Source organism: Dreissena polymorpha, chromosome 9 (genome assembly GCF_020536995.1).
Source record: "Dreissena polymorpha isolate Duluth1 chromosome 9, UMN_Dpol_1.0, whole genome shotgun sequence".
NCBI lineage: Eukaryota > Metazoa > Mollusca > Bivalvia > Myida > Dreissenidae > Dreissena > Dreissena polymorpha.
Window position 1 is genome coordinate 106,461,467 of NC_068363.1, and position 24,560 is coordinate 106,486,026.

Consider the following 24,560-nt stretch of genomic DNA (forward strand, 5'->3'; position numbering starts at 1 on the left):
ATGTACTGCGGTGTTCTATTGGAGCAGTCGATGTTCCTTAATAGACGGAAAGAGTGGGACACTCAGGAAACCGACGTCAAGGTATTCAAATCAGAAACGTATCAGATAATTTTCATATACTCAATTATCTATGTGTACGCGTGGTTATGTTTCCGAGTTGGGTACAAAGAGAACTTATACTACCTTGCTTTATGAGCTAGCGGTGGAGTACCTGCCTGATTTTGAATCGAAAGGTCTTGGGTTCAATCCCAATTCTAATCGGAGATTTTTATGACGGGGTTACATTGGCGCCAAACGTAAAACTTCACATAAATCCAACGTATGATTTTGTTTTTCCGACGTTCCACACATGCCATGGCAGTAAGAAACTCGTGGAGGAATTTTAAAATTTGAATGGGTGTGTAAAGCAAGATTCGGTATAGGGAGAACCTATACTGCCTTGCTATTTGAGCTAGCTTTTATAGCGTCGCGGTAGAGTGGGGTTAACCTATTATTGTTTTAATTTCAGATATGTCGACATTTATAAAAAAATATACGTCATGCTCAATGGAAAAAAACGTAATGAAAACAATCAATTGGCTCAACACTTCCGGGGTAGTGAATAATCATGATATACATATAGAAGACTATCTTTTGACGTTTTTTTTTAATTTAAATATATATTAGGTAAACAATTGCGTCATTTACAAGTGTTGTTTAATCCATTTCATAGATAAACCAGTTCGAGATGTCTGTATTGGAAACTACGGAGAACGAGTTGCTATGGAAAGACTCTCAGAGCCCTCTAAGAGAAGACGACACACCATTTATTTACCTATGCGCCACCATGTGGCACGAGACCAAGAACGAGATGACCCAGTTCCTGAAGTCTATCTATCGGTTATACGTTTCATGTTTATTGTTATTTTTTATGATTGACCAATGGGATTAGGTGGATATGTGTCGTGATCGGTTATTCAAAAGTATGTCACCGATCTGACCCATTGGTACCTGATCGAATTTTTTTTGGACGGTAAATATTGAAGCAAAAATTGAGCTTTTGGGGCCAGTTTCATTTTGAGCGCGGGTCCTGTATAGCCTTCCCCTCCCATCCCCGTTTTTTTAAAACTACTGGTATTTTCTATTAACAAATTGCAAAATCATAAAAATGTATTATTTGAAAAAAATACTTGCCCATGCATTCCAATATTGCAATATACTAGGTAGGCCACAGTTACATAATGCCATTATTACAGACAATTCAATAAAGCACTTCGTCATCTTATATCATGTTCCGTTTTGACACCATGTAGTTCAGTACTGGAAGTTTTAATTGAAAACACAATCCAGACAATCATTATTTAATTGATCGGACATAATACGCTGTTTTTTGAAGAAACGACGATGTAGAATGTGTCTTTAACAGTTATGTAAGATATTGATAAAGCAATATGATCAAACCTTTTTACCATGCATAGCATTTTGATTTAATTAAAGGGTATGACAATTTAATACGTTATTGTGGTTGTTGTTTTTGGAAGCCTGGATACTGACCAAGGCGCGCGGAAGACTGTTTATTGGCTTTTCGGTATCCGGGATCCAGATTATTACGAATTTGAGGGTAGGGTTTTCTCATTATTTATTAATACGTTTTCGGGACGAGTCTTAGTTTGTTAACATTTTATTAGATATACTACATAAAAAATGTCGACTAGGTTGTATGTTTCTCTTAAGACATCGAGTAATTGCTTGAAACACAAACACAGATGCCGAACATACCTACTGTTCGGGAACAATCAAGTCATTATGTTTAAGGGAATGCTGGTGAATGTTACAGTTTATAATCTATTCACGCGTTTTCAGCTCACATTTTCTTTGATGACGCGTTTAGCTACGCAGACGGCGAGTCACAAATCAATGATTACGTCAAACAACTGATAAAGACAATTGATGACACAATCAGGTGAGTTTAACCTAAATGTTTCAAATGATTATTATACGGTATATAATTAGGGCGTGTTTTTAGCTTGTTTCGCTCACGTTGACGACCAAAATAATAAGCTAATTTGTTCTATGCATTAGTGTACCTGCTTACTTGCGTGAGTCTATCAAAGAATGAACCACAGCATAATTATAATAAAACAAGTAATGATAACAGCGAGTCTTGTATTAAATTCTCAAGATAAACCACATTAAAAAAGTATTTTATATTTTTAGCCTACAATTAAATACTTCATTTAATTTATTTCAATTCTTGTTATTCATATTCATGTATTGACAATAACGTTAACTCCTCTTCCCCACCCAACCTTCCGTCACCAATTTTTTAACGAATGTACCACCTACTGCAATGTATAAGTCTTAAATCGACGTATTTTTCTATAGTTTGAATGGTTCAATATTTCTCAAAGTGTACATTAATTCCGATTTAAATGTTTCATTATAAAATTCTACATGTGCTGAGTTGCTCGTCTTTATTTATTTTCGGCACCTGGTATGTTGCAAATGCGTGGACCTTGACAGACGACAGAAACAATTTCGCGCTCTTATCAAATCACCAGTAATACATTGCGGGCATGTGTAGTGATTGGTGAAACCGGTAGATGCGTACGAAGGGTCTTAAACAGCAACAATTATCACGTGGCTATAGAAAAACGGTGTTAATCAGTTTTATAAACGGACATGATAAAATACATATACTGGCATTAAATTGCGACCGCTTACAGTTTGTAAAAGGCGATTGTTTTCGTTATTTACTCGTCCAAAGCATTCAATGGCTCAGCATTTGCTAAAACTTTTCGAAAGTAACAATTGTTTACAGATGAAGGTTTCATGATGATGTCCGACATTGTCTTTAATGCACTGTATTAATTACCGTTTTATATTACGATACCAAAGACCTATAGAATACACCTATAGAATACACATATTGGAAACTTTGCGCCTTATCGGGCTATCTCGCGGCGGGGTCACGTGGTCGAGAAACTGCTAAGAACACTTAGGATCAGCAGACGATTTATTCCATAAATCAATCGGAAGAGTCCGTAGATAGCCGATGTATCACGATTGCGATGAGATAGCAACGGCTACGATTATCGAGCAAAGTTATGCGAAAATGTTACGGCGCTATAGAAAGGCGGCTGTAACTTGGTCAATAATGATCCGATTTTTATAAAATAAAGTTTCATAGAAACATGATTACTTGTGCTTTTACAAAATCTTGATTTTATTTACCTAAAAAAAGAATTTATAATGCCGCGATCGTTGAAGTAATAGCGCTATAAGAATTTCCAAATCGCAGAGAGAATGCCGATGAATAATTTATTTGAAAGGCTTTTGCTGATAAAATGTTCTTGTATACATTTTTAATTCAAACATTTAAAACCTTATAAAATAATATTATTTCAAAACGGATAGATATATGTGGACACATAGATCTAGGTCTCTTATAAAAACAACATTACAGTATAATAAATGCTATGATCGTTCGGTCCAAAAACGGTTTCAGTTATTCTATTTTAAATATCGATTCTGTGGATTTTTTCATTTTTTTAATTCTTTATTTTTCATTTAGATCTTATTCATGAGTCATATGTTATTAAAGTTGTGTTTGTAACCAAGTTTTTTTTTCTATTGGTAATTAATAAAAGCTCTAAGTGTCATGGGCTAGGATTTCGCGAAAAGAAAAAAAATCATTTCACGCGCGTGTTAATTGTCGGATCAATTAGCGAACTGAAGAAGATGTTATGTTTGTATGAAAAATGACACAGGTTTTCACAATGAACCAAAGCACGTATGACGACAGGTGTGTACAATAGGGAATAAGAGCTAAAAATTGTACCAACTTTGTACAAAGCCAAAATCCTTTAAAATGAACATTTTCCTCCAGTTTGTTTAATTCAAACCAAGATAAACATATCATTAAGCATAAAAATCTGACTTTATCTATTTGGGATGAAAAATGAAAAAGTTTATCAAAAAGAACAAAAACACGTTTGACAGCAATCTTGTACAACAGAGGAAAAGAGCTTAAAATTGTACCAACATTGTATAAGGCCAAATCCTTTAAATTGAACATTTTCTTCTACGTTTTTGTAATTTATACTTTGATTAACATCTCTCCTAGCATATAAATCATACTTCAACGATTTGAGATGAGAAATAGAAAAGTTTTTCCAAAAGAAACAAACCACCTTGGCGACAGGTGTGAAAATGAATGAATGAAATAACAGTATAAAATTGTACAAAGGCAAAATCCTTTAAAATGCCTTATTTTCGTCTACTTTTTATAAATCAGACCTAGATTAACATCTCACCTAGCATAACCATTTTACTTAATCAATCTGTGATGAGAAATGAAGAAGTTTAAAAAAAAATCGTTTGGGCCTTTCAATTTTTCAAAAATTATCGAAAATGAACAAATCAATTGTTCTCTTTCAAATTCCGATAAATTATAATACATAAGATTAATAACTACCAAAACCTGAAGCATTATCAACAAAGAAAATAAAAACTTATTTTTATTTACACAAAAAAATATTCAATATGTCTGTCTGCGGCGACCGACTTTGCCCATAATTGATTGCTTTAAAACAAAATGGCCGACAGTAGCTGGAACAGAGAAGAATCTACTGGTACACCGGCATCTCCAAAATCAATGTCACGTGACTCGCGTCCGCCGTTAGATATTATCGCATATCGCTATAGCGAAGACGACAGCGTCCAATCTGTGTATTCTATAGGTCTTTGAAATTATCTAAACAATTAAGAAAGCTTCATCAAATTATTGACTAACGCAATTTATTCGTCAGCACAAATTTATTATGAAGTTGTTCTATCTTCCATTTTATGTATAATCTCAATTATATTGATATAAACAAATATAATAATCAAACCGGAATTTAAAACCGAATATTCGGCCGGTTTCGGAATACTCGAATCTTTGTTTTTCTTCCCTTGTTTCAAGCTTTTACAATTTACAGTTCTCAAGTATTAACATCGTATCTTTATTTAAAGAAACCTGTTACATTTTTATTGGGAAGTTATTCAGTCAATTTCTTAATTTGATGTGTTAAAGTTTCGGTACTAACTTTAAATAAATGTAGGAGAGAAAAGGGAAATAAAAAAAAAAGTTTATATACAAATGTAATCGAGATTCAATTTTGGGATATACACTCAACCGTTAAGAAAGTATGTAATTAACCGTAGATACTATTAAAGATACGAGTTAATCCTTATATCAAAATAACAATAATTTAAATTAATGAGACCCCATGATAAAATACCTCACAAAACGATCCGCGCAATCTTATTTTACAAATGAATATGATACAAAAATTCAATTTAAAAAATATTGTAAATATTGTATTTCCAGGTTATACAAAAGACAACATTAAATTATTTTTTGGTAATTCAAATGTAAGTTTATCGGTACGACGATTACAACGTACATATAAGTAATATAATATAAACAAAATTGATGGCAACAAATAATCTTTTTTTATATAAAATATATAACTCCCTACACTGGAATAAACTCACGAAGCAAGAGTGAACTAAACTATAATTTATATTAATGATTTCATAAGAAGTTGTATAATTAAAAACTTAAAAATAACCCTCTTATTGAATCGCTTGATATTGCATTGTCATTAATTTTGTTTTAAGATTTAAAATATTTCCACATTCCATTGTTTGTTTGTTTTTAAACTGTCAGTTTCTATCATTTTTCGTTAAAATGCATTCTTTTCCTTTTTGTAAATCACATGCGTGTGATCTTGTTTCTGTTCACATAACGAAATTCTATTGAAGTCGACATGTTTACATTAAAATATCGTTAAGCGTCATGGTGCAATCGTGATACAGCGACTATCTCCGGAATCCTCCGTAAGCAGATTTAATCAATAAACCGTCTGCTGATCCAGAGTGGTCATGGTGTTGGTTCCGTGAGAATACACACTCGTTATCGAACTGATTCATGCAAACCGAGTTCAAGTTCTTATGGGCAAGATTCCGTTTAGGTTAATTAATATAAATAAAATGTATTTATTTTGGTCCGATTTCAAAAACTGTAAATGTCATAAATTATTTAACCGCATGCTTTCGTCCAGCACAAAACACGTTAAAACATATGATCTACTTGTCTGCATCCATGCAGTTACAGTACATGTATATACATCCACTGAAGGTCGAATTCTGACGGTGATCCAGTTGGCGATAGTGATTTAGTTCGAGCTTGATTTAAAATCAGTTTGGTTTATCGTATTTATACATTGGAATTATTTTTATGAACTCGATTTACACAATTGATTCGAGTCAAATGATTTAAATAGTTTAATGCGTTTAAAATCCATTTTTATCCATTTTATTATTTCATTTCAATGATTGTCTGTTAGACGTATCAATAAGGCTATTGATTGGATCAATGTGTATATGTGCTTGCGTGCACGCGCGCGTTTGTATGTGTGTAAAAATTATATAGTATACATTAAACATAATATGTTATACACTATTATTTTAAGTTCCAATGCATTAATAAGTGATAATAGACGGCCCTAAAACGATTAAACCAATTAATGCAAACCGAATTTAACTACTATTTGGCAAGACTCAATATAGGTTTATTAATATAAATAATAAGACATTTATTTTGATTTATGAAAATTTAAATGTCATACATTATTTATTCGCATGCTTTCGACCAGCACAGTACACGTAAAAACATATGATCTACTGGTCTAAATCCATGCAGTTACAGTATATACATCCACTGAAGGTCAAATTCTGACGGTGATCCAGTTTCGAATAGTGATTTTGTTCTTTGAGCTTGATTTAAAATCAGTGTTGTTTAGCGTAATTATACATTCGAATTATAATGAAATCAATAAACATATTTTAATATTTACAATTATTTATTATTCCTCTTGTTTACGTTAAGTTTTTAAATAAAGAGATTACTCGTATAAGAAATGTCATTTGTTTTTAGTAACCATGCTGTGCGCTGTTTTCGTAATTGCCGTTCTGGCGGTGCGTGGCACATCAGCATCGACGGGTAAAAAACGCAGACAAATGGAGACAATTGCGGAAATGAATATTCATAGTTCCATAGCAATAGTAGCGAGGGTTTTTGCTTCCTCTGTGAACCACGTCCACAGCTATAAGCACGATATTGGATCGACCAGGCTTACCTTTTCATAATTGATAAAATACTATCGGTTATAATAACGGATGAAATAGAAAGTTTATTTTTAAGTTGGACAGACGTAAACATTAACAGTGATTATCTGAGCTGTTCTTAAATAAGCCACTTCGAAAAAGATGTATGTTCACCGACTCAATCCTTCTTTCACCCTTGTGTCTGATAAACACAATCTTGCACGATTCTCAGAACTCGTTTTATTAAAAATAATGTTAAGTTCTTTAAGGCGAAAACCTAAAATTTAAATATGTTGGATGCCATTTGTGGCTTGTTATTGTGTGTTCAAGATATAATAAATAGTATCAACACGACAAAAGTTGGGTTCTTTATGAACATAACAGAACAGAAATTTATTAAGACGTGTACTTAGAACATCTTCAGTCTTAACCATGTTATAAAACACATCAAAAGGTTATATGAAGAGGAAGTGATCATACAGTAATACGTACTTGACCTGCACATAGAACATCGGCAATATTAACAATGTGATAATACACATATCAAAAGGTCATTTGAAGAGAAAGTGATCATACAGTAATACGCACTGTACATACAATCTAACGTAATACATGACAGTAGTTTGGAAAAAAACTCGCATTAAAAAATATGTAGGTATCAGGGTGGCTATCATGTCGAATATATAAATGGAAATACACTAAACTTAAAAAATGAGTATCGTGCGTATACCATGCGTTACATGTATGATATAGTAAGAGATATCATACATATGTTGCATCCATTTCATAGATTCCGAATGGGAGCAAATATAAGTCCGTTGTACATTTTTTTATTTAATTGTTAAGCAATATATAATTATTCAAATGTATATGTGGATATAAAATGGATATCAGCCCAGTTCACCATTAACTGCAGCACAACACGCTTTGCTTCTTATTCTTATAAATATTTTACAAATGTGTAAGATTTCTAGATCTTTTGATTTGGTATAACCCCAAACTTCGCACGAATAGTTAAGTATAGGTGTTCCATAAATGTATCGAATAGTTGACAAATTTTTTTTGGCGGAAGATCAAAGTCGTGGCATTAAATTAATTTCATTGAATTTAGTTCTGAAGTTTCATTTAACTTATTAACATTGTCAAATAATGATGAGAAATTGGGTGAAATATTTGGGTTTTCTTTATGTACGAAATATTGACAAGTATATCAAAAAGATTAAATATTTGGATCTGGTGTATGTTTAACAACAAAGGGGTTACGATGCTGTTAACACAAGCCTTGGGCTGTATTTGCATTATTTATTGGTATCACAATGCTGATTAGCGGGTGCATACTTGAATAGTGACTTTTACAGTCATAGGTTGTAATTCAGCCAATCAGAAATAAACACACAAAGAACACTGACCAATGGGATTCATAACTGAGTTTCACGGGGCAGATGTTAGAGGGAAACAGGCAGTTAGCGTTTAGACCTAGAGGTGGATAGTTGGAAAAAGACACAATCATGTAGCAATCACAACGTATTTGTATAACCGATATATTAGTTAAGTCAGACATTAAATTGGACTAGAAACTGATACATGGTGTTGTAGAATATTTTATCCTACATTATGCAGAGAAACCAACATAAAAGAGAGGGACCGTCTTGTCCCATGCGTGACGCGAGAAAATGGTATTAAATGCAAATCTCGTCATCTTGGCAATTCGCGCATGACGTGATATCGAATGATAGGCTAAACACCGGTAATTTAAGAGTAATGAACATTGCTAGTAATTATGTGTCGTCCATGAACTATGAACGATTACGTGACACAGGACGTTAAATGGTGCCGTGACCAGGATTCGAACAAAGAAATACTTCCACTTACGATTACGAAGCCATGAAAAACAACGCGAAGAAACTCCGTTTCGGTAACTTCTGTAACCAGTAGCAACGACCGTGAGCCGGGAACAACGACATCAGACCGCACATATTCTGCAACTTCCGGTGAGTGACTGTTTTATTTCCTAACGCTTGTATCAAAATGGCAAATCAAATATTCCCTGAATTATTTCAAAATTTGAATGAACAAATTAAAGATGTTAAAACGGCCATAAGCACTCAGACTATTTCACAGGTTGTACAATCATTTGATGGAAATTCAAACGAATTAAAAAATTGGATTACAAATGTAGAAAAATATAAAACGCTTACCAATTTAGATGAGAATAAATTAAAATTTGTTGCTTACCAATCTAGTAAAGGGCTTGTTAGTGATTACATACATCGTTTTTCGACTGATGATCCGACAGGGACATGGACAGATTTAAAGGAACAGCTTAAATTAAGATTTGCGGAAATTCAAGACCCACAATACGCTTTCTCATTATTAAAGACGACTAAACAAAAGACCGACGAGAATGTTCAAATATACGCTGAGCGACTTTTATCTCTTGCGACTGATTCATACGAAAATATTGAAGGAAATTTAGACTATAAAGAAAAACAGTTAGTAGAAATTTTTATCGACGGATTATCGCACGATTATTTGAGACTTAAATTAATGCGCGAAAATCATGCAACCCTATCACATGCTTTAAAAAGCGCAATTCAAGAGCAAAGTGTCAGAGCTAGATTTGAGTTGCGATCACAGGTAAATAGACTTGATAACATTACGACCGATAAGATTCAGACAGATATCGATTATATTAGGTCATCTATTGTTTGCACATATTGCAAGAAACACGGTCATTCTATTGAAATCTGTCGCCGTAGGCAACGCGAGATAAGTGCATATACGGTAGGGCGGAACGGTCATACGATAGATCAAAACGATAACAGGCGCAAGAACGAATATGACAAAAATTGGAAAGATAAAATTGATTGTTGGAATTGTGGTAAATTAGGACACTTAAGTAGAGAATGTACTCAAAAAAAACGTACATTAATCGAAAAAACTAGGAAATTCTTACCAAAAAGGGGTCTATGGTAAGAATGAAAAAGTTGAGACATATAATATCGCTTTGTGTGGTAGTCCAAATTCTTGTGTTATTTCAACAGGTGGGTTTCAATTTAGGAGTCTGATAGACTCCGGTGCTGAAGTTAGCATCGTGAGTAAACGTACTTATGATATGTTAAAACAAAAACCAGCACTGATAATTAAAAAAGTAAATCTTAAGTCGGTAAATGGAAATTCATTACATGTCCACGGAAGTGTAAAATTGAGATTCAAAATAGGGAGCATATATAAAGAGCACATGTTTTTTGTAGTAAGTAACATAAATAGAAATGTTATTTTAGGAAGAGACTTTTTACAAGATAATGGTGTCCGTTTATACTTTGATTTAGGATGTTTGAGGATTGATAACTGTTATGTAACTCTAGAAGAAGATGTACACCTTTCAACGATAGCGAGATTAACTAGACATACTGTGTTAAAACCACAAACTGCATATAGACTCTTTGCTCAAGCTAAAAGAAACTGCATTCGTTCAAATACAAATTATGAATTCAATGGAATAAGCAATTCTTTCTTTGATAATGAACCTGGTTTAACAATTGTTAATTCAGTAGTCAAGACAACGCGTGATAGACAATTTCCCATTTTAATTTTAAACAATACGCACAAAACAATAAGGCTTAGACGACACTTTGCCATAGGGCGAATAAAATCGGTAAATGATAATGAAATATGCTCAGTACAAGAAGTTATCAAAAATAATCAGCCGAAATCAGGCTTATCTAAAGATGAAATCTTATCAGATTTACGTGTAGATGAAGATAAAAAAGAAAATATTCTCCCGGTACTCTTAAAACACAGAACTCTCTTCGCAAGAAATAATTTAGAATTAACACAAACTTCAGCGATAGAATTTACCATAGATACAGGGGAACATTCGCCCATTAAATTGAAACCGTATCGAACACCATTAAACAATAAGGTATTCATAGATAAAGCCATCGACGAAATGCTAGCCGCAAACATAATAAGTCCATCAAGAAGTCCGTGGAGCTTCCCTATTGTTTTAGTAGATAAAAAGAAAAATAACCATGATTCAAATAAAGATAATAAAGATGAGAAAAGGTTTTGCGTTGATTTTAGACAATTAAACAAAATTACAAAACCAATTGCCTATCCGTTACCATTAATAGATGATATGTTAGCGTTATTAGGTAAAAGTAAATATTTCACCAGTTTAGATTTGATATCGGGATATTGGCAAATACCTATAAAAGAAGAGGACAGAGAAAAAACGGCTTTTGCTTCGGGATTTAGGGGTCTATTTCAATTTAATGTTATGCCCTTCGGTGCCTCCTCTGCCGGTGCTATATGCAATCTCATTTAGCGCACGTAAATACAGTACTACAGAGTCTCAGTAAACATAACCTTAAGCTTAAACTATCAAAATGTCAATTCTTACAAAAAGAGACTAGATACATTGGCTTCATCATAGATCAAAACGGTATAAGGCCGGATCCGTTAAAAGTGGAAGCGATCCGACAATTCCCTAGGCCAAAGTGCGTGCGCGATGTACGATCTATCTTAGGTGCTGCAGGATTTTATAGGAGATTCTATCCGTCGTATTCAGAAGTAGTCGAGCCTCTCATTAATCTCACGAGAAAGAGTGTCCCATTTAAATGGTCAAAACAATGCGAAGATAGTTTCCTACAATTAAAAGACTCATTTACGCAAATCCCTTATCTTTCATACCCTGATCCAAAAAAGGTTATTTTCTGTATACTGATGCATCTGATAAATGTGTCGGAGCCTGTTTGACTCAAAAATGCGACAATAACGAGACCGGGGATTATGTCGGCGAAAAGCCGATATTTTTCATATCGCACAGATTAAGCCCCACGCAATGCAAATATAGTACCATTGAAAAAGAATGTTACAGCATATTTTACAGTCTAAGTAAATTACACCATTATTTACACAACGCCGAATTTGTTATCAAGACGGATCATAGGCCGTTGGAATTTCTTTTGGAAAGTCCGATGCAAAACAAGAAAATACAATTATGAGCCTTAAGTATAGCGGGTTACAACTTCAAAATTAAATATATACCGGGAAAAAAGAATATTATTGCCGACTTTCTAAGCCGACCTCCAAAAACCAAAATAAAGAATAATCAATGCGATCAAACAGAAATAGAATAAGTTATTAACGATAAACATTTTACGATTAATTCGCAAATAAATGAACAAGACCAAACACGCGAAATTAATGTAATCGACTCCACAAACATTGACCACAAGCAAATAATTGATAATATTATTACCCCGCAGCCACTCCCAGTCGACGACACAGCGTCGAACGATAATATATCAGTGCTTAATATGCAAATAGAACAAGAAAAAGACCCTCATATATCTGTGATTAAATCGAGATTAAGATTAGGAAAACAGAACAAGAGTGAAGATGATAGATATATTACGGTAGATGCAATACTGTACTACATATCAAACGTAGATGAGGAACCTAATCTCAGGCTTTTTGTACCTAAACACCTGACTATTTCAGTTGTCAAGCAATGTCATGATGAAAACGGGCATCCTGGGTCTCAAAGGCTTTTTCAGACACTAAAAGAGAAATATTACTGGCCTAAAATGTTCAAAGAATTAAATGATTATGTATCAAAGTGCATTATATGTCAAAGTAGAAACTTAAAAGCAATTAAAGCTCCCATATCGTCGGATACCTCAATACCGCCGTTTCGGTTTTCAGTTGTTTCCATAGATATATGCGGGCCATATCCGAAAACGCTTTCCGGAAATAGAAGATATATAATATGTTTCGTAGATCAATACTCAGGATACAAAGAGGCATTACCCTCGCCGGATAAATCTTCTGATAGCGTAATACACCTGTTAATGAACGAGATTTATTGTCGTCATAGTTGTCCTATAAGAATTATAACTGATAACGGAAAAGAATTCACTAGCACAGCTTTCACTGAAACATTAAAATCAATGAACATTGACCACGTAAAGACGACAATATATCATCCCGCAGCTAATGGCATGAACGAACGTTCACATGGTACTATGAACAATATACTATCAAAACGGGTTCAAGAAAATGTACAACAATGGGACGTACATTTAAACATGTCTTTAGCGGCAATGAGATTTAGTACATCCGAAACTTCGAAGCACACACCGTTCTTCTTACTTTTTAATAGAGACCCTATTCTTCCAATAGACAACTTGTTAAAGCCTAGACGTAAATATCACGGTGAAGATTATCATAAAATAATATTAGAAGAACAACACAAATCATTTAAAAAGGTATGTGCCCAAATTCAAAAATCGAAACGAAGACAAGCTGATTATGCGAAAAAAAATTCGAAAGATATTAAGTTCGAAATCAATGACCCCGTTTACTACAAAAAACTTTCAACGTACGAATAAATTAGACAGTAAATGGAGGCCATATTATCGTATAATCGAACAAAAGTCGCCGTTAACATACGTAATAAAGAACCAATTAGACAACTCAACTCTTAAATAGCATGCAGACCAGATTAGACACGCTAATATCAATCAATGGTCAGTGATAAATCAACCTTTCGCGCGCCCGATTAGAAAAGCAAATTTAGCCTTTGCAGACGACACATTATCTTCTGATAGCGACTCAAATACGTCAGTACATGGGTTACCTGTAATTACGCAACAGACCCGACAGATTAGAGATAACACGGATAACGAGGAAAACATTCCGCTTGCAGAATTGCAAAAACATTTACGAAACAAACAATTCACGGATATACAGTCAAGCTCCAGTGAATCAGATACGATGCATTCCGATAACAGTAATTCACAACACTCACCTGTACGTAGGTTTGAAAATGATTCTTCGGATGATCAGATGCACATTGACGCAGTAGCGTTAAAACACAAAAAACGAAAATTGACAAAAAAGACTTCACGTTCAAATAACGCCATGAAGAAAGCAATTTTCACGTGCCTTCAGAGAATGGCTGAACACATGTGAATAGACTACAAAATAAGGCGAGATAGATGTCGAGACTTTAAGACCCCAGATTTTTGTATATAGAGAAATATGTTTTGAATGTATATGTAGTAAATATGTAAAAAGATGATTATAGAGGACGGTATCGTCCGATTTTGATAATGTATCGTCATTAGCGTTGATTTACGGGTTTAGAATGAAATGAAAATGTCATATTTAAGTATACGGGTGAAATGCCAATTACCCGTGCTCGAATAACGAATAGCTTGAAACGTAGCTGTATGTTGCGGGTAATTTAGGAATTAACATAACAGAAGTCAGTTCGGAAGAGATATAATGAAGTTTGAATAATTGATTATGGAAATATGGTTTCATTTCACCAATGTAGTTCAATTATCGGGAAAACGTGTTGATTTGTATTAGTCCTTGATCAACAATTTAGTTCGTATTACTTCAAACCAATACATAACGAGTCCCATTTCAGATATGGTATATAATGAAATTTAAATAATTGATTAGATAAGTGTAATTCCAATTTCCCAAGGTAAATAACGATACAAGTTCGGATTTAATGTATATCGGGGTCTGCATACTTGATTATAGACGTGTTAGGTATCATTCCAAACGACGCAAAATACCTGTATCGTTTATCGATCTAATCGTATGGACCGACGCTTTAGTATCGTATCAGACTAGTTTATGACAACGCACTTGACAACGACATTAACCAACGCTAGCTTATGCCCTACAGCGCTCAAGTAAACACCATTTTAAGCGTAGATAACATTTTAATACAGTTTGTTAATATCCTTAAAAGCAACGCACTATACCTGTTATTAGTATAATGTAAAAGATACAACTATATTGCTATGATTCATTAAATTTTTGATACGGATCGTATATATAGTTTTTTCCTTTCTTTATAAGAATAACTACATTAAGACAAGGGATTTTGTTTGTAAAATTTTGTTCTCTAAGTTAATAAAACATAATAAAGCACAATGCATTTTATTGAATAGACAAATGCGTATAGTTTAAATAAAACATAATAAATTTGTGTCATGAGAATCACGTTCCTTTAGCACATTCATTTTATTTGGGTATATCTTATCATAGGTGTGATAAGTAAATCTGAGTGCGTATATAGCAAATTCAATTAATATGTAAATAAAAGACCCGTTTATCATTTCATGTAATTGACCCTATAAGATTTGCCAATGCGATATAAGTTAAGGAGAAAAGCAGCGCTCCTGACATCGTTGGCGTGGTTTGCCTGCAGCAACATGCGTTCATAACGCATTTGAGATCGTGATCAGATCTTAACGCCCCGACACAGAAGAAGAATATGTCATCGACATACAGATATCTTCGACGACGATGTATCTGTCGAGATAAGATGACGTAATAGACGACTTCAATTAGGATCAACATTGTCGACATTGATCTAAATTTTGAACCAGCATCAGTACCATACAACGAGTGGACTGTTAATGGACATTTCACGCGTCGTCGAAAATGATTTTTAAAGATACGATGATATGAGACTTGATGATAAAAAAACGCGCGTACGTTGTACATATATTAGGTGAACATTTTATCGTCTATGAACTTATATATATATATGTGTTACCTTAATTACGTGTACATAAACAATTATTATGATGCTACAGTCATGAGCGCAGTCATTCTTCAGAACTCTATATAATAAACGTTTGAAGTATTCTAAATCGTGCGACAACCGAGGACCAACAGCTTCTCCGACTGACAATCATCGTCTTCAATCGGAAGCCGCCGTCTTCAATCGACTGCATGTTACCATCTACAACCAGATGTCACATACTCTCCAACCGGACGTCTCATCTCTTCACCTAGACGCCACATCGCCTCCAGCAAAGATGTCAAAAATGGACACTATTCGTATTGGATTTCCCAAACCAGTGACACATTCCACTTCATTGTGATTGACATTGACTATTTAAATATTCCGACGTTTTATTATTTCAGCAGAAACATTCGTTAAAAATTTCATTAATAATTTGCAGATTTTCATCATATATATGTTTTAGTCACTGATGTTTTCATGTTTGCGAGTTTGATTTTCTACATCGTATGTATTAATATGTTTTCGTTTACTTCCATATTTACATTCTTAAAGATTTTTCTGTATCCTAAAATACATAAAAATCAAATTGAGAGGATAAGTTGTGTCAAATAATGATGAGAAATTGGGTGAAATATTTGGGTTTTCTTTATGTACGAAATATTGACAAGTATATCAAAAAGATTAAATATTTGGATCTGGTGTATGTTTAACAACAAAGGTGTTACGATGCTGTTAACACAAGCCTTGGGCTGTATTTGCATTATTTATTGGTATCACAATGCTGATTAGCGGGTGCATACTTGAATAGTGACTTTTCCAGTCATAGGTTGTAATTCAGCCAATCAGAAATAAACACACAAAGAACACTGACCAATGGGATTCATAACTGAGTTTCACGGGGCAGATGTTAGAGGGAAACAGGCAGTTAGCGTTTAGACCTAGAGGTGGATAGTTGGAAAAAGACACAATCATGTAGCAATCACAACGTATTTGTATAACCGATATATTAGTTAAGTCAGACATTAAATTGGACTAGAAACTGATACATGGTGTTGTTGAATATTTTATCCTACATTATGCAGAGAAACCAACATAAAAGAGAGGGACCGACTTGTCCCATGCGTGACGCGAGAAAATGGTAGTAAATGCAAATCTCGTCATCTTGGCAATTCGCGCATGACGAGATATCGAATGATAGGCTATACCCCGGTAATGTAAGAGAAATGAACATTGCTAGTAATTATGTGTCGTCCATGAACTATGAACGATTACGTGACAACATATATACATGATTATATTGATTTGGTTCCTTACTATAGTATACTGATACGTAACATTACTTTTTTTTATAATTATATGCATTAAAGACGATGTACCTATGTATAAGTCTTAATAAACTGTCTTTTCTGTTCTGTTCTGTTCATTAAATATTTTAAGGCCTTTCCATTAAGATATGTGTTTTTTAATTCCCATTGTAATTAAAAAAAGGGTCTAGTTATTTCAAAATCATCGAATTCTTCAATTGTATGGCTATAAGAGGTTAATTTTCGTTTGCTCACAACGCCTTATGTTTCCGGAAAACCATTATTTTAGTTTTTGATGTATTTACAGCTAGACCTCATATACAGCAATATGAAAATAAAAGATCTGAATGCTGCAGAGTTTCTTCAGAGTTTTACTTATGATAGCCACATAATCAGCAATCAACAACAACCTCAAAATTAAATAATCGATACTAAAGCCTGCATACATTTTACACTACAAATTCCGCTCTAGATCTTCAACAAATAATGAAAACACAATAGGTGACATCACCTCCCTTATCGTAAATCAATAGTGTAATTGAAATAATCAGAATAAGAAGAGCATTCCTTACCACAAGATTGAACCTTTTGGTACATGTCTTCAACAATTCTAAGTTGTTTTCTATCGATAACAGTTTTAAAGGTATTGCACTGAAATTGTGTTTGTACGTATCTTATATGAAGATCAAGCTTGGGATTGCAAACTTATTAACTTAACTTTGATAAACTTAAGTTTTAAAATGTAGAACATCTGGTATCGTGGGATGTTGAATTAAAGTTACAATTTAGTGTTTTACTGTAAGATATTCATTTTCTGTGTGATCTTGTGCTGTTGGGGGAAAACCGGAGTACCCTGGAGAAACCTCACCTTCCCGATATGGCGACATCAAACCAAACTCACATGCGCCGGGAACGGGATTTGAACCCGGATCGCCTAGGCGAAAAGCACGTGTACAAACCACAGCAGTTTTCGTGGCGCTGCAACGGCTCTTCAATTTGTATGTGTATTTGATTCTGTAGTCAGAACATAGGGACTTTGATAGCGTTCGTTCTTTTTGCAATAGAACAGAGGTGATATAAATATTATATACGTATTTAATCGTATCAACCTGGTTATGGAGTGATTAGCACAGCCCTGTAATGTTCTCACGTGATATATATGCTTCTAGGTAAGTAATATTATCTACTTTTATCCACATATATAGATTTCACCAAGGTAAGTCAATCGTGTTTACTTAAATTCTTTTTAAGAGGTTAACTCTTTCGTTGTTAGGAAGAAATGCACATTTATTATATTAACTGTATTACTAAATCCAATTAAAATAGTTTTCAAGAATGGTTCAAATGGACGAGAATATATTACCTTATAAGTGGGTACTATTTGTATGTGTTTGTCAAACATTTAATTACCTAAAATGTTTAGCGCATGAAACATGAAAACTCAAGTGAATACTGTACTCGTTCAAAAAGCTCTTTAAAAAAAGTCTGTATCGTATTACAATAATGGTGGTCGTTCTGAACTTCCATATTTTACGAAATATTGTATACGGTGATATTATGGCGCACGGATTAATTTTTTTCTGCTCTGATGAATAGCGTGTTATGTAGATGCAGTTCTGACATTGAAGTCTCTAAACTTCAGTACACAGCAGGTGAACGCTTTTCGGATATAGATGTCTGACTTATATTGGACTGATCAAACATCAATATATTGTATTATTATTGTATCCGTAAGTCAACGATGGGAATTGCACAACGGTTTATTGTTTCTCGAGATTGAAACTTAATCTTAATCTTACTATGATTTCAGAATGGGGATACACAGAGGAAAATGGTATGTTTTCTGATTAATGTCTTAAAAACACGATGCATGTGACTGTATGATCTGTGTAATACACACAGTGTATGTTTTCTTAAGTTGTTAATGCCCTCTTTACATGTGTATATCGTTTGAGTGTGTACACAATATTCTTTAAAATGATATCAATCTGACTTGCATGTGATTTAATTGTCATATAAAACGTCCCGTTACCGAATATTTCTTCCTGCAAAATAGATGTTACTTTTAATCTTGCAGCACATGTTCGTGGAATTCTACATATTAAATCATTCAATCTCCAATAAACATTTTAACTCAGGGCCCTATACCTGGTACAAGCATTTTCTGATCGCCCGAACTGGCATCAGACAATCGCCGATCAATATCGTTTCGTTTGAGGCGGAGTACGACGATGCTCTCATGGACATGAACCTTGAGGTCTCCTACCAAGCGGAAGACGAGGTCACGCTGAAGAACAACGGTCACAACTTACAGTGTCAAATCACCCAGCTTGGATGTAAGTGCGTAGCCATGTTTAACGTGTCCATCTTATATGGCGAATGCTTAACTAAATTTCAGTGGAGTCGTTTCTTTTTTGGTTTTTGATAGGTGTACATATATGCGTATTTAAATACACATGTTATATTATTACATGACACGCATGAAGTGTTATATGCACAACGCGAATTTTGATATCATTTGTACCCTATTGATATTTCTAATTGCCCTACCTTCTTACCCCAGATTTGACCGGCGGTCCCCTTGGCAACCAGCAGTTCAGGCTGGAGCAGTTCCACCTGCACTGGGGATCAGACGACACCCGGGGATCGGAGCATACGATTGACTGGGAGCAGTTCGCAGCCGAGGTACACATGTGAAACCGGTTGTTTTGATCAATCTTCGATATAAACGTATAAGAAATAAAAATATATGTAACATGATAAAGCATATTTGAAAACAAAACATATTACTGTGATGTTACAATATGCATAATAACTCAAAAACATGACTATGTTAATAAACAACATAGAAAAAGAATTAAAATCAGTATTTATGTATTCGCCCACATATCTCGTGCACGACTCTTGAAACATTATTTAGATTGAAACTTTAAAAAAAAAACTACTGTTATCATACGAAAAATAAACCAGCAATTGTTTTGTTTAATTACTCTCTGTATGCTTTTCGTGGATTATACTACATTAAAATGATTTTCCTTTTTCCCTGTTTGTATAATCATGCTTATTGACAGTTGCGTGATATTTTAGCAAGGTGTTTTTTCGATTGGTTAATGTCGTCAATTAGTCGAGTTGCGGTCAATAACTGTAATTTCGTAGACCAATTTTAATGAAATTTAATTTTGAGCAACCTAACCTAACGAAATATCTCATAATTGTATTTAGGACAAGTTTGTTTAAGGTCAAATGTCACTGTTACAAAAAATAAAAGAACATGAAAACATGCGGTTTCCAGTCAAATATCTGCATGGACATTTACAGTCAAAGTCAATGCCATTATAACTCAAAATAAAATAGAAATATCCGCTGAATAAGGTTAGTTAAAATGGAGTCATAAACTTTGAAATTTGTTTATATGTGCCAGGTTTACATTCATATATATGCAGGGAGTTAATTTTGGGCGAGTCTCGCTATTGTCAAAGTCACTTTTACTAAAATTAGAAAAGCGGTTTCTACTTAGCAAGAGCTGAAACGTATGCAGCTTGAATGAATAAAAATGTTAAGGTTTCCGCTTAATGAATTGAGGTGGGTTTGTTGTTGTTGCTTTTTTTAATTGATTAAGATGAAAGCTGATTATTGTTTTAAAATTTTGTGTTTTTGTAACTTACTTCCAGATTTAGCTTCTGGATGCATTTATATTCAGTTGGGACAAGGACAGGGTCACGGTTATTTAAAAAAAATGTTTTTAGTTTTGATACATTACGCTGAAATTGATTCTGTGTTTAGCTTATATTCGGACCTGGCTTGGAATTGCACAAATATTTGATTAAAGTGTTAACTTAAACGGGAAATCATAGTTTCATGGAGTTTGCATGTTTCTCGTAAAATATGCGATCACACACTATGTCCGTCAATCCTCCTGTTCTCCATTGCAGCTTCACCTCGTCCACTGGAACACTAACTATGACAGCTTCGCGGAGGCTGTTGACAAGAGTGACGGAGTTGCCGTTCTCGGGGTTATAATCAAGGTAGCACATAGCGCACGATAAGCCGGTGTAGTTGCCGGAATTTAAAGCGCGTTTTTATTTGTGAATTCAGTTGGCAAGTGTATATTTGATTACAATAGTTACCTTACTCATGCTGTGTCATTTGTAAGAACAATAACTTTGCTAGGGATGTAAAATATTGCATTCCATAAACCGGGACACACCCGACAAAAATTCGATATACTTGTGTGTTTGTTTTGTGTATTTATAAATAAAGTTATTTCCCCAAAAATGATAAAACGTAGAATTGTATTGATTGTGTAATTAAGTTTCATGCGGTTTTCGAAAATTAACACATTTTTATAGCATGCCGCTGTTAATTGAAGCTTTCTCCTCGTTATAACAGTCCGGCGTAGAGAATCCCTTCTTCTCCGTCGTGTCGGACAACTTAGGCGGGTTGATCCAAGCTCATAGCGAGAACACTATCCCCAGCTCCCTGGACCCTACCGACCTGCTGCCAGGTGAGCAGACGACGCAAGTATCAGGCGTTTTAAACATAGGATGTGTTCACCACATGATGTTTTTTACCTCTTCTCTGTTTTTGTTTCTTTCATACCTTAATTTTTACTATTTTATTCTATATTCTCTTTCCTATTCGTCGTCTTCCATCTGTACGCAATAGTTCTTTTGCATATGCATCGCCTTTATCCTGTCTTATTTGTCTTCGTTTTCTTTTCTTACTCCCATCCCTTGCCTTCATTGTCATGTAGCAGAAATATTGTGTTCCTATTTTATTATTATTATAATCGTTTTTGTGTTTAACATCATATTTCAGCTCCTATTACTGGCTGTTCAAACATTGATATAATTGGAAAAATAAATAAATATCGGTAGTATGATCTGTGCGGTGTACGTCCGTCATAATAAAATTACGTTGTTTCTCACACGTGACGTTACGTCGCTATTGTAGGTGACATCAGCGCCTACTGGACGCACGAGGGCTCTCTCACAACCCCGCCCTTTTTTGAAAGTGTCCAATGGATTGTCTTCCATGAACCCGTAGAATTCTCTCCCAGCCAAGTATTGATATATAGCTGTATTTGAAAGAATTATTTAAAAGTTGGTTTCAAAGATAGTTGGAGTAGGGTAATACTTGTGTATGTAGAAGTGCTTGCACGACCCGTGTCCTCAAATAATGCAGCCTCAGGTCCTCCAAAACATAACATAAACATAAATAAAAATAAAATCACATCTAAAGCTATTACGGATAGCGAAAAACGCCGTTGTAAAGGTTATAGCAGACCGATGGAACATTACCCTGAAATTTACAAGAACTTAAGAATTTTTCGATTTGATCACAGTGTACAAACCGGGTTCAAGAGTCGCTTTCAAATAAGGTATCAAGTTGCATAGATTTCGCAAACTGTCATCTCCTGTTTTGGTCCATTTACACATATATACATATTAAAATACGATCTGACTGGGGTAGTCGGTTTTTCTTTAAATAAACTCCCATGTACTGAAACATTCAAAAATTCGTTTCTGATATAATCTCTAAGTTTTAAAATTGAAAGGATCAATACCAGATGGTATCTGCAACTTGTACTTCACATTGTTATAATACACAAATGGTCACATCAAACATGTATATGCATTGCTTTTCCAACATTAAAGAGAGTCATTTAATTTACTGTTTTTCTCTAGAGAAAACACTCTTTAATCTGTCTTTCAGTTGGACGCTCTTCGGAGTCTCATTGATTCAGACGGCAATCCAATGCAGGACAACTTCCGGCCTCCACAACCAATAAACGGGAGACAAGTCAGGGCTTCCTTTTAATCAGTCCCAGTTTTGAATAACTTCCCTTACAATATAGAAGGCGTTTACAGCAGTAGACATTCAAAGCGGTGTACTTATTGCACGCATACAAAAGTTTAGGTCACACATAAAAAAGTTTTTTCATGTTTAATACCACATAAGTTGTATAAAGACACGAGGAGCCCATGAGGATAAAATGCAACTATTTGTGCATCATTTTGTGTGGGCATTACTCACACGAATTGTGATTGCAATTCTAAGATACTTAAATACTAATAACATTTCTTTGTAAACTTTCATTGTTTATTGAATTATAACAACGTACGTCTGATAAAAAATAGATATTGTTGAAGGGATGGGAATGTTTCTTTTTATTCCTTTACTCTATAACGGTGCAACATTATACAAAAATATTCTTTATAAAAAGCTCGATACTTTACTTGGGAATCTTATGTTTGTTCCCTTTGTCTTAAACTCGATGTAGAGAAATGATTTGATTCCAAAAGTTCTCGACTCTATAATGACTGCACATTTTATGTCATTGGCGTCGCCCTGGAGGGCGGCGACTAGTAGGTAATGCATTTGTTTTTTCGCTTATGGGAGGAGAATTTATTTTACGGATCAATGTATATATTTTTGTTTTAAGAATATCTTGCATAGTGGTGATTTTTTGTGTAAATTAGTGTAAATAAGTACTGCATTTGTTCCTATTACAATTATTACAACATTTATTGCCAATATTGTAAAGCTCATTGTTTTAATTATTATAATAACTGATCCACAACTGATCACAGGGGAAAAATCACAGGGACTTGGCAAATACGCAACTCTTTCTGGTTTTGTATAAAAACAAATGATGTTTTGTATTAAAATTAAACATAATCAAAATATATATTAATTTTGTGGTTTTTCTTATTTGCTTATTTAGTCGAGAATCAATGTAGTACGATATTTGACGACCTATCGCGCAAGCAAGTTTATTGGAAGGCGTATTGGTACGAAAACGTACAATGTATTAGTTTATTAATAGACATATAATAACGATCGGCGTACACAACTTCACCAAATAGCAGTACATAAATGAATGTCAGCCGGAATAGCTCAATTGTGAGAGTGTTAGACTGAAGTTGTTTACGCAACAGTCATCTAAAGGCCCCCGGTTCAATCCCGGGTTCCGGCACGAACGGAACAGTTCGGCGGCTGCCAATTTGTTCAGTCAGGTTACCGTAATTACTCTATGTTTTCGGACACTATAAAATAATTATTTTCTTTCGTGTCCGAAAACTTCGATACGAAAATTATTCACAAAATACAGGTGTCCGAACTTAGAGTCGAAAATTGAAGCGTCCGAAAAAAGCGTCAGTTGTATCAACGACTACCGGTAATAGCACGCGCTTGTAAAACACCATGCCGTATAGTATAAATTACAGTATATATGTTTGCACTGTATTTTAAATAATTTTAAATGCTTAATTTATTTGACAGAAAGTTACAATAAGGATGTACTTTGACCAACGAGTTCGAAGATGAGCATGTGATGTACCGATACTCGCTAGTATGAACCTGTAACTAACGCAATAAAGCAGACTATGAATTCTTTATTTGTTCATTTCCGATAGCTGTTGTCTAACACCTTCCATTGTTCATAAAACTTGCAATAGGGTGCATCACACTTTGAAGCGTATAGTATTTGTCACAGTTATTTTACTGAGAAGGGGTAGTACCATTGCGGTAGACAATTGAACTGTTAATTGGCACTA

General features: G+C 34.3%; 1 protein-coding gene across 1 annotated transcript; it reads left to right on the forward strand.

Annotated features, from left to right (window-relative positions):
• LOC127846343 (carbonic anhydrase-like) lies at positions 1-23,065 on the forward strand. Its single transcript, XM_052377512.1, has 10 exons — positions 1-81; positions 713-879; positions 1,521-1,600; positions 18,812-18,835; positions 19,140-19,337; positions 19,565-19,686; positions 20,934-21,026; positions 21,391-21,505; positions 21,955-22,064; positions 22,717-23,065. Exons 1-10 carry the CDS (start codon positions 1-3, stop codon positions 22,819-22,821), a joined length of 1,095 nt encoding a protein of 364 aa, XP_052233472.1. The 3' UTR covers positions 22,822-23,065.
• The last annotated feature ends 1,495 nt before the right edge of the window (positions 23,066-24,560 follow it).

Bases quoted from the DNA above. Each gene is read 5' to 3' on its own strand.
- LOC127846343 (XM_052377512.1), top strand. From the start codon at position 1: ATGTACTGCGGTGTTCTATTGGAGCAGTCGATGTTCCTTAATAGACGG. The intron at 21,027-21,390 runs GTAGCACATAGC...TCGTTATAACAG, and splicing joins TTCTCGGGGTTATAATCAAG to TCCGGCGTAGAGAATCCCTT. The intron at 21,506-21,954 runs GTGAGCAGACGA...TCGCTATTGTAG, and splicing joins CCCTACCGACCTGCTGCCAG to GTGACATCAGCGCCTACTGG.